Source organism: Leptodactylus fuscus, chromosome 4 (assembly GCF_031893055.1).
Source record: "Leptodactylus fuscus isolate aLepFus1 chromosome 4, aLepFus1.hap2, whole genome shotgun sequence".
NCBI classification, from domain to species: Eukaryota; Metazoa; Chordata; class Amphibia; order Anura; family Leptodactylidae; genus Leptodactylus; species Leptodactylus fuscus.
Window position 1 is genome coordinate 56,829,938 of NC_134268.1, and position 11,672 is coordinate 56,841,609.

General features: G+C 38.3%; 1 protein-coding gene across 1 annotated transcript; it reads left to right on the forward strand.

Moving 5' to 3' along the window:
- The first annotated feature begins 753 nt into the window (after positions 1 to 753).
- On the forward strand, positions 754 to 11,270 carry PENK (proenkephalin). The gene is made up of 3 exons (XM_075270488.1): positions 754 to 1,023; positions 1,233 to 1,373; positions 10,340 to 11,270. Exons 1-3 carry the CDS (start codon positions 1,018 to 1,020, stop codon positions 10,979 to 10,981), a joined length of 789 nt encoding a protein of 262 aa, XP_075126589.1. The 5' UTR covers positions 754 to 1,017; the 3' UTR covers positions 10,982 to 11,270.
- The last annotated feature ends 402 nt before the right edge of the window (positions 11,271 to 11,672 follow it).

Below are 11,672 nucleotides of genomic sequence, written 5' to 3' on the forward strand. Positions count from 1 at the left end.
ATTGTAATTAAGTCTTGGTTCACACCAGTAGTTCTACCTCCAATGTTCTGGCCTATTATAGGAGTAGAATAATGATAAGGACAGTGCTGGACACACAGACACCAACAGGGACTTGGGGACTTCAGCTGCAGATTGGTTGTATCCATGTACTTATGTACATATAGGTGTGGTACACATTGCATTCATTTACATTGCAGGTATCCACTATCTATATACCACATGAGGAATATTTAGTGGTCCTTTACATAAGCGACATAAGAAAACCCTTAATGCGAAGAGAACTGTACATAGTTATGTCAGTATTAAGATTATTCAGTCTAATGTAAAGGACATAGCCAGTCATATGTTCTGTAAGCCTCACCAATTTCATGGTTGTCTGAAGGTGTTGGGCGCCCCCTAGAGGACAACTATTTAAGTCTATAACCGCTTGTTCATTAGGATGATAATGCTGGTGCATGCAATATATATAAGTTGTTGTTTTATACTATGTATTTAGTTTTTACATTCTATAGGTGAATGTGATAGCGGCTGCTGTATATGGAGTCATTGGATGACCTTGTAGTGTATATTACACGTCTGTAGCCCCATGTATGTAGGGTCTTTCCTCCCCCACAAGTGCTGATGGTGATCATGACTCTGCTTAATTCTAATAAGCTATGGGACAGAGCAGAGAACGTGGCGGCTGCGTCACAGGGAGCCTACAGGCTATTGGGGGAAGCTCCTGCTCTCTTTTTTTAAGTAATTATAAAGTAGCCCAGCTCTGGGATTGTTCTAACAAGACTCCAACCACACAAGTCCTTGTAAGGAAGCTGAGGGCTGGGGAGCCTATTGCTGCTCTCTTGCTGCTCTCTCACTAGCTCACATCTACAAGACTTGCTGCTGACAGATCACAAGCTGGGCTACTCCTCTCCATCTCTGCTTGTCGCCAGGCACTAGAAACCTCTTCTCTTTGCCTCTCTCTACACTTTGCACTCAGTCTTTTTATTGCAAGAGCTGTGGATCATCTGCAACCCTGCCATGCAAGTAAGTAACATATTAGTATATAGTATACAAGCCATACAGTCTTTGGATAGTTCAGGATAGTTGTACACTAGTTAGTACTTTCTGTCCTCAGAATACTGTGATGTATCCACTACAATATTACACCTCAGCCATGTTTTCATACATCAAATAAGTTTATACTATTGTGTTATAGGATTATGTATTTATCATTGTGCTCTTTTCTATTGCAGTCAATGGCGCTGGTTACTAGATATTACTGTCTAGTCCTGGCTATAACCACATATCTTGCTGTGGAAATCCGAGCAGACTGTAGCAAGGACTGTGCTTCATGTGCTTATCACATGGGACAAGCAACCGAAATCAACTCCTTAGTAAGTTTATACTGCCATATACTCTATATATCAATACTACTTGTACAACTTGTGCTTAGTTGGCAGTCCAGCACCTTGGACAGCAGCATTGCTTATGCCCAGATCATATAGAGGAAACTTAGATAAACACTTTTAAAATGTTTTTAGATTATGTATATTATTGACTATAATCTCTATTATCTATATACATTGACTAATATGCTGTATTTGTCACCCACATCAGTCTATGTCATAGGTGGGGGTCACAATCTACCTCCTTTATCAGGTACAAGGCACCTTGACTATGGAAAGTTCCTTCCCAATGATTCTCCAGGAGGCAGATTATTTGCTTTTGTATCACAAAACCTGCAGTAACTCACATCATATAGTCATATAGATGCATGTTGGATTTTTGGTTGTTATAGTTTATTGCAGAGAATTGCACATGATGTAGAACAGACACATGGCATCAGTAGTGATGGAGTAAAGCACGCAGACGTCCAGTGAATGGGAAATAGTACAAGATAACTAAAGGAAATGAGAGACTTGAAAACTTGTAAGTTTGATAGTAACATCTAATGCAGATTAAAGGGTGGAGAAGAACTGGAAATAACTATATACTGCTTTACTGGCAACTGTATATATAGCAATTCAATTAACTGAATATATGATAGATAGACAGATAGATAGATGATAGATAGATAAATAGATAGATAGATAGATAGATAGATAGATAGATAGATAGATAGATAATGGATGTATGGGACATATTAAGTAAAATATAAGTATTTTATTTTATCAAATGTAATAATTTCAGTTAGAAGTCAATATTAGTCAATATTACTATACATAATTCATCTGCTCATTTACTGATAGTGTTAGAAAACTGGAACAAATCCAGAATAGTTCATTAATCCTTAGGTATTACTGTAATGTTAGATTGAATCCTAATTCATATATGTACAGTATGTATAGCAGCAGTTTGTAATACACCTAAAGATAACCTTGTGTATGTAGGTGTATAAGTCTTAGAATATAGATTTTGTCACTCTACACAGCAGATTAAAAGAGGGTTAGTTAATAGAAAGTGTGTACAGTATATGTAAGGTTATTATATTATGTTATTCTTGTACTGATGTAGCAGAGCTGAATTTGTAATTCAACTCAAACTCTAAATTGTTTGAGCTCTTGAATGAATCTGCAACCTGTGAAAGCGCAATATAATGCAGTAAATAAATCTGTAGTGACTTCATATCAAAGGCAGCTTTGCTACACACTCAGATCTAGTTTGTGTATAAGTATGAGAAATAATAATGGAAACTCTCTTATAAGCCCATATCCCCTACTTTCATCCCCTACTTGATGTTGATGGACACACTATATGTATTTATTCAACTGTGCTATGTTAAATGGTTCCTGCTATAGCTACCACTATATACGCTCCGGGCAGGGTACATTACAGAAAGGCTTCTGTCTTTTGCAGCTTATTACTTATTCTGATGGGCAGAATAGCCCTGTAGCCATATAAATGTGTAGTTCCTGATAACAGTTCCCTTACCCTACATTAGGCTTCACTTAGTGGACAGAAAAACAGATCAGATAGAGCCGTAGGGGAGACTTTTCTCATATATGTTTATATATATTGCACTTTTTAATACAGTAAAAAGACTGTATATTTTAATGAAATTATAATATTCATCACTATCATTAACACTGACCATGGTAAACTTACAATACAACCCCATGTGTAATGACACGTTCAGCTCCGCTACATTTGTATCTCACTCTGGAAGATATAATTGTATATCACATTGAACATTAGTGTCTATAATGAGTCAATTCTGAACCATAATAATGCAATCCCATGAGATCACATGACTGGTTTGACTAATGCATCTTTGACTACTAAAGTTCACATATGTTAAGTTTCCGGAACATTTCATATGCTTTGTTTCATTCATGAAATGCAAGATACAACCATCTGCTAGATTTATTATATGTACTTAGTATTATATCAATATTATTAATAGACTAATTCACAGAAGACAAAACCATAAAACAGTGCACGCAGTTCGGTGACAAGTCCAGAGCTCATAGCTGAGATTGATATCTGCAATTAATGTGGATCGTGTGCCCATAAAATATCAGCCTGCAGTGTGTGAGAATGCAGATCCACTCCTTCACCATTCACTGTGTCCATACAACTAAACTGTACTGTATATAAAAGTCATTCCACAGTATAAGCCACACCATATCAAACACCCGGTATAAAGGGGTAGCCTACCCTTTATCTAGTGCTAACAAGTGGAATATAACCCAGTCCCCTCTATATTGTCTTTCAACATGTCTTTGTTGGTATTGGGGTAGAGCGCCTGTAAGGGATCCCCTAACTTCTCTATTCCACAAAGTTCCCTGTGCTTGAGTTCCCTGGTGAGAAAAGCACATTAAAAATATTTGTCATCATCATCTTTATGCCAGAAGGCAAAATAACCCTTTAACTGATAAGAAAAAAAACAGCATTGCCCTGTATGAAAGCTGAGATTATTACTGTGCCTTCACCCATTACTCCTGTAAGATATCCAGATGTCACTTGTAAGACATATGGCAAATGAAACGGCTATACTGTATAATAATTTACAAGCAATCTACACCACAGCACAGAGAAGCATGTTATCTCATACTAAAATAAGGCTAGACAGACATACAAACAGATAGCGATGATAGATAGATAGATAGATAGATAGATAGATAGATAGATAGATAGATAGATAGATAGATAGATAGATAGAGATAGATAGATAGATAGATAGATAGATAAAAGAGATAGATAGATAGATAGATAGATAGATAGATTAAAGATAGATAGATAGATGAGATAGATAGATGATAGATAGATAGATAGATAGATAGATAGATAGATAGATAGATAGATAGGAGATAGATAGATAGATAGATAGATAGATAGATAGATGATAGATAGATAGATAGATAGATGATAGAAAGATAGATAGATAGATAGATAGATAGATAGATAGATAGGAGATAGATAGATAGATAGATAGATAGATAGATAGATAGATGATAGATAGATAGATAGATAGATAGATAGATAGATAGATAGATAGGAGATAGATAGATAGATAGATAGATAGATAGATGATAGATAGATAGATAGATAGATAGATAGATAGATAGATAGATAGGAGATAGATAGATAGATAGATAGATAGATAGATGATAGATAGATAGATAGATAGATAGATAGATGATAGATAGGAGATAGATAGATAGATAGATAGATAGATAGATAGATAGATAGGAGATAGATAGATAGATGATAGATAGAAAGATAGATAGATAGATAGATAGATAGATAGATAGATAGATAGATAGATAGATTAATAAAAGATGCTCTAACATAATGTATACTATATACACGTTTAATTTCTGTAATTTGTAGTTCTGCTCCATGAGCTTTGTAATATAAATAAGACACAGTTGTCCCCTCTCGGCTCCCTGGGTTGCTGTGCCACAGCTGTATGCATAGAACAGATGTTTCATATCCCAGAGCAATGAAACTTAGCTCATATATATTATTTATATATTAGGGAAAGAAGATCTAATGATATAAAGATGCAGACCTACATCAGGAACAATTGGACAGTATTTGCAATGGCATTTAGGCTTTGTGTATGTGCTACTTCTATAATACAGCATGTCTTCAGCAGGGGTGGAGCTAGGGGAGGAGCTGGGGAGGAGCATGTTCCTCAGGGGCTTAGCAGTCACCACTGGAACCAGCAGCAAGTGATAAAGAAGCTCTACTGAAATAGAAAAAGTGTGATTTTTAATTTCTTTCTACAGAAAAAGTGGCACCTATGTCCATGGGCTGTGTCTGGTATTGCAATTCATTTCCAGGCAAGTGAATAGAGCTAAACTGCAATATCAGACACAACCCATGGACAAGCATTTGTACGTGTTATAAATTTGATTCTTATATGGTACAATTCCCTGTAATAATTCAGTTTTTGTAATAATAGGGATGCATATTATGTTGACTGCAGTGTCACTGAGGCTGCTTTCACTGCGCCGGCAGTGTTGGTTTACTTGATGAGTCTGGAGAGATCTGTTCAGCAGAATCTTGGCAGAGTTTCCATCTACTTTACTATACAGAATAACGCAGCAGGCTGAGCTATAGTGTGCTATATATTTACAACATGGGGGACAGATGCAATGGTATACCTCATGTACTCTCCTGATATACAGTACTGTGCAAAAGGTTTAGGCAGGAGTGGAAAACAATGCTGCAAATTAAAAATGCTTTTTTTTAAAAAAAAGTAAGGGTTAATTGTTTATTTTTGTCAATTAAAAAAATGCAAAGATAATGAAGAAAAGAGAAATCTAAATCACATCATTATTTGGTGTGACCACACTTTGAAAACAGCAGCAATTCTTCTAGGTACACTTGCACAGGGGCGTAGCTTTAAGGGATGAAGAGGTAGTAAAGGCCCTGGAGTCTACAATATAAAAAGATTCTAGTATTATGAATATCACACAGTAAGTAGAGGGGTCCCATTACAAATTTTGCACTGGGGCTCGGGAGCCTCAAGTTACGTCTCTGCACGTGCATACAGTGATGGAAGGAACGTGGCAGGGAGGTTCTTCCAAATATCTTGAAGAACTAAGTGGATCTAGGCTTGCTCAAATCCTTCTGTCTCTTCATGATCCTAGACAGATTTTATGTCAAAGGGGTTGTCCCATCTAAAGGATCCTATCTATACTGATAGCTTATGTAAATGGAAGAATTTCTTCTCCCCATTCCCCCATTTACACAGTGTTGCTATAACAACAGACCTGTAGGACAAGTGATGTCATTCACTCACTGCTCTTGCTGGCAGGACAATCCATTCAGATAATTGAAGTTTGGTGATAAAGAGTCTTATCTCTATATGTAAACACACAGATAATACTGAGTGGTTCTGTACAAGCATTTGCATATTATCTGATCTGCAAAAGTGTTCTGTGTCCCATTCAGCAGGAAGGAGGAGGGGGGAGAGAAATACAGGAAGTGAGAAGCAGACACTACAGGCAGAGGGCTGAGACACTGAGATGAGAAAACCCCTTTAAGATGAGAATTTTGTGGGGGGCCACATCACCCCTTCCAGGACCTGTCTAAAACTTGTGAACATCACTTTACCACGTTTAACAAAAGTAAAAAAATGCAGTGTGAGAAGAACCTTAGCATGATGGACAGTAGGGCATCAGTAATAGGGCAGATGACTTATGACTGGGCTTCCAAACACATATATGAAGTCAAGTCTGTATACAGGCATCCATAACTATTACTTTTTTAGAGGGGGACGCCAAAATGTATATTTGCACCAGGTGAAAGAAAGTGTAACTTTGTCACATAAGAATACTACAAAAATGTATACAAATGTAAGTAACAGACATATAATCATATAATATTTTAGTAGCCGTAGTGTCTGTGACATCCTCAGGTCTAAGATAGATATATGTGTCTGTACAGGAAGAAGAAGTAGAACAGCACACCATTATTATTTCATCCCACACAGCATAGGTATGGACTTTCTATACAAGTTGTGTACTTTCAAGTAGCATCCACCACATTCTACTCCTATACCTGCCCTAAGCCCCAGCGTCACTGATACAGACACTCCCACATCACTTCCCCTGGCGGTGGGTTTTCCATTTGGCTCTATAACTGATGTCTGACATAGGATCTTAATCAAAACGATGCATTGAACATTACTGGATGCTTGTAACTGTAGCACACAAACATGGGGAGGACGTACAAACTCCTTGCAGATGTCATCCTCACCCAGAATAGAACCTAGAACTCCAGGACATTGGCGCTAACCACTGAGCCACCATTCTGTCATTGGTGAACTATGCTCCTTATCACACATACACTCTGTACATTTTTGTTGTCTAATGCTCCAGATTACAACTAAACCATCATGTATCATTACACCTTTTCTCTTTTCGAGCGGAAAACACATGGACCCATCTTAGTCTATGGGATCTGCAGGCTTCCTAAGGTAATTGCTATTTTATGTGGATTAGGTCTCCGTTCGGAGGGTCCCCAAGCAGACCCCAGATGGAAACCCAAGTGCAGATGTGAACCTAGCCTCAGATTGCATAGATTGAAGTAAATCAAAGCACCAAAGGGAAAGTAAAATGTTATAATGTCAGGGTCTAAGCAGTTCCATGTAGTCACCACACTTAATTTAGACAGTAAATACCCAGTTAATATATTCTAATGTTACATCACCATGGTAACCATCGTTACTGTGTCTTAAGACTACTGTTTCCAGTCATTGTCTAAAGGGGGAAACTGTAATCTAAAACTTGCCATTCAGGCACCAACAGTGTCTACTGATAGACATTAGTGTGATTTCTAATACTATACAATGTATAAGTGCAGTTCAATGACTGGGGGCCCCAACAGTTGTATTCTAGCTTCTGTGCTTACTTTACTATGTAACAGTCTTTATTCATTCACAAAAATATTTCCCAGTAACATAATTTTAAGCATCTAGGGGCATATGTACTATGGGCCCATTGCCATCTGGAGAAATGGGGCTCATATTGGACTTACATCTTATTTTAAAGCAGTTTTCTGCATTCAGAATACTGTTGGCCTATCCTTAGGATGTCAAATCTGTGGGGGCCAAGTCTTCGAACCCTTGCCGATCAGCTGTTTGTAGGGACTGCAGCATTGTCGAGCGTTGTGGCCTTATTATTTTTTACATTGGTGCAGTACATCTAACCACCTTCCCTTTACTTAGTAGCGGCAGTGCTTAGAGTTAGACCTTCACCGGTCTAATACTGATGGACTATGCTAACAAGAGGCCATCAATATTATTATCTTAGAATGCCCCTTTAATGGGTAGTTAGAACCTAGACAAGGATTCCCCTTCATAGACCCTGCAGGGTTTAGTTATCAACCTAAGGATCTTGGGAAACAAATATCAAGTTGTCTTATCTGACGTGTTTCTGGGTATCATGGCGTCAGTCAACACTGGAAGGATGTCCTACTTGATTCTTATCTATGGGGTTCTATTTCCTCTACATACACCAAGGATGGTTCCTTAAAACACAGAGGTTCTAGCTACAACTGTGACCCAAAAGCTCTAAGCTTCGTTTTTTCAATAGTTAATACCCTTATATCAATCCTCAATAAATGTCTCGATGGATATAATTTACATCAGTACAATTTCCATTGTGGAAGGATTGCAAAAAGTCTCAAAAACTTCTCTTGCTGACAATCGTAATAATATAATTTTTAAGCTAACATTTTTTGAACTATTATCCCTTATTGTTTCCTTATCTGTGCTGACACAGGCTGATGTCAATATATATTAGGGTTACCCATCCTTTGCCTCTGACGGGCCAATCGCTACATCCTGTTGTGTTCATTATTCAACTCTCTTGTAGAATGTAACGCACCGTAATGTTAATTCTAAAAGATGAATTATCACTTCATTTCAGAAACAGGATAATTAGAGAACAAATCCGCCTAAGGCTCATTCCATTCTTCAAAAAGCATATGAAAAAGATATTTCAGAATGCATTTTAGAATGGCATATGAAAGTGTTTTATGGGATAAGAGCTCAGAGTTCAAACTTTATGATTTAATAAATCTTTCATCAAAGAAAAGTCTAATTTAGTGAAAAGAAATAATTCAAGAAAACCTAAAAGGAGCTTTTCCACTAACATAAATGTTAAGATATTGTTTGCTTCTTCTGGGACTTGTAACAACACCTTACAAAAACATGAGTGCCGTCTTTCAAACACAGCCAGTACTGCAGGTTGTGTGTGATATTCCAGCTTATACTCATTCATTTCAATAGAGCTGAGCAGCAATGATACAGTCTGTAGACTAGTGTGTCCATTATTAGAAAAATGCAGTCATGCAGAACTATTATATTCCAACGGAAAGAGGAGTTGCCCATAAAAGCTAAAATCATCTCTGAAAAAATGAAAGCCATGATCTAATTGGTTTCTGTGTGTACCTTCTCCCAAACTGTGCCAATGACATTGTAATACACGTACATGTAGTGTAGTGAACCAATAAGAGGTGATATATCAAATATTATCTCATTTTATGTAAGCAAGTGGTGGTCAATTTCGGTTGTCTAGGTTCTCTAACTGTAGAGTGTTCAATAAGCTATGTGAAAGAACAACAGTTAATGAACTATAATATGAGTCTGTGAAGATAGCTAAAAAATTTTGTGGTGGTAGACCCTGAGAATCAGTTAAGCCACCAGGTTTACTAATTCTGTCTAATATTTACAAGCTCAGACTAGACCATTCTTAAAAGTATCAGATCTATCACAGTCAGCGCCGCACCTCCCATGAGGCGACCTGAAACGACCGCTTTAGGCGGCGCTATACCAGGGCCTCAGGGAGGGCGGCATTTTTGATTACCTAAGCCAGTCCAGGACAAGCTGTCCTGTACTGGCTTAGCACCGAGTGGTGGTTTGGGGAGGCCACTGGAGCAGCGCTGCTCCAGCAGCCTCCTCTCACGCTCAGGCAGAGAGCAGGTCGTCTCCGTGCCTGCTCTCTGCCGGCGAACGGCGCTAAGCCCCGCCCCCTGCACTTCGCCACCCCCCGCCGGTCCGTCACGCCCCCTTCGCTCCGCCCCCGCCGGCTTTCTGTAGTTCGCCTCGGGCGGCGAAAGGGGCAGGTTCGCCCCTGATCACATTGGATAACACTGGATTATAAATCTGGTTCAGACTTAGTCTGCCTAGTCTAAATTTAGACCTATTAGTTAGCTAACTTAGAGACATAAATTTGTTGTAGAATTTTGGTGCAATTCTGTCACACATCATTGCTTCTTAAGTCTACCTTTTCGAAAGTGTTTGCCCATGAACCCATGCTTAAATCACATAATAAATGTGGTGCACAGTTTGTAGGCCATGCCATCGTTCTGTAAATTAATCTACTTGTTCTTCTTGTTTCAGGCTTGCACATTGGAGTGTGAGGGAAAGATGCCAACGGCTAAAGCATGGGGTACCTGCAAAGAGCTTCTGCAAACTGCCAAAGATAGCTCTCAAGAGGCAGAAAAAGAACAAGGTATCGATAGCCATTTACTTGCCAAAAAGTATGGAGGGTTTATGAAAAGATATGGTGGCTTCATGAAGAAGAAAATGGATGAGCTTTACCATGTCGAACCAGAAGAGGAGTCCAATGGTGGAGAAATTCTTGCTAAGAAATATGGAGGTTTCATGAAGAAAGAGTATGATAGTGACACTTCAGATCTCCTGAGGGAGCTTCTGGGCACTGGTGGGGATCCTGAAACTGGTCTTTACCGTGAGAACAACAGTGAGACACCAGGAGAGATCAACAAAAGATATGGTGGCTTCATGAGAGATTACAGAAGAAGCTCAGACTTAGAAGATGAAGGAAGAGAATTCCAGAAGAGATATGGAGGATTTATGAGAAGAGTAGGCAGGCCAGAATGGTGGCAAGACTACCAAAAAAGATATGGAGGTTTCATGAGGCGCTTTGCAGATTCTCTTCTTCCTTCAGATGAAGACGGTGAAAGTTATTCCAAAGAAATCCCAGAAATGGATAAGAGATATGGAGGATTTATGAGATTTTAACCCCCCCTTATCCAACTACTGAAAAAGACTGCCTCATTGACCATATTTTATTGTAATGTGTTGCCTGCACTGTACAGTTTTTTACTGTCTTAGTTAACAATGCAACTTGTAATCTGTTACACCAGGCTCTGTGTTCTTTATAACTCAACAACAGGATCAGTTTGTCACACTTGAGTTTATACAGTAGGTATTATGCTGAAAATATTTTTGTTACTGTATTTTTTTCTTTTGAACAGAATACATCTACCAATGCTTATTGTATATAAATAAATTGTTCATCTTATCTGCACAGTTTATGGTTTGTCATTTTTAACTCTACAGGTTAGGATCACCTTTTGATAGGAAAGGAGCATTTGTACATAGCATATTTGATACCACTACTGTATACTTTCATGCTAAAGACAAATCAATCATCCATAACATTAAGATCACCTGCCTAGCTTTGTGTAGGTCCTCTTCGTGTCACCAAAATAGCTCTGTCCTATTGAGGCACGGACTCCACAACACTTCTGAAGATGTTCTATGGTATTTGGCATCCAAATGTTATTTATAGATCCAATAAGTCCAGTAAGTTGGGAGTTGTGGTCTTCATGGAACGTACATATTTTCTAGCACACCCCACAAAAGCTGAATCTGGTGTGTAAGCCAACACCTTGAACTTTTTCTTTGGTTCCACAAACCACTTCTGAAC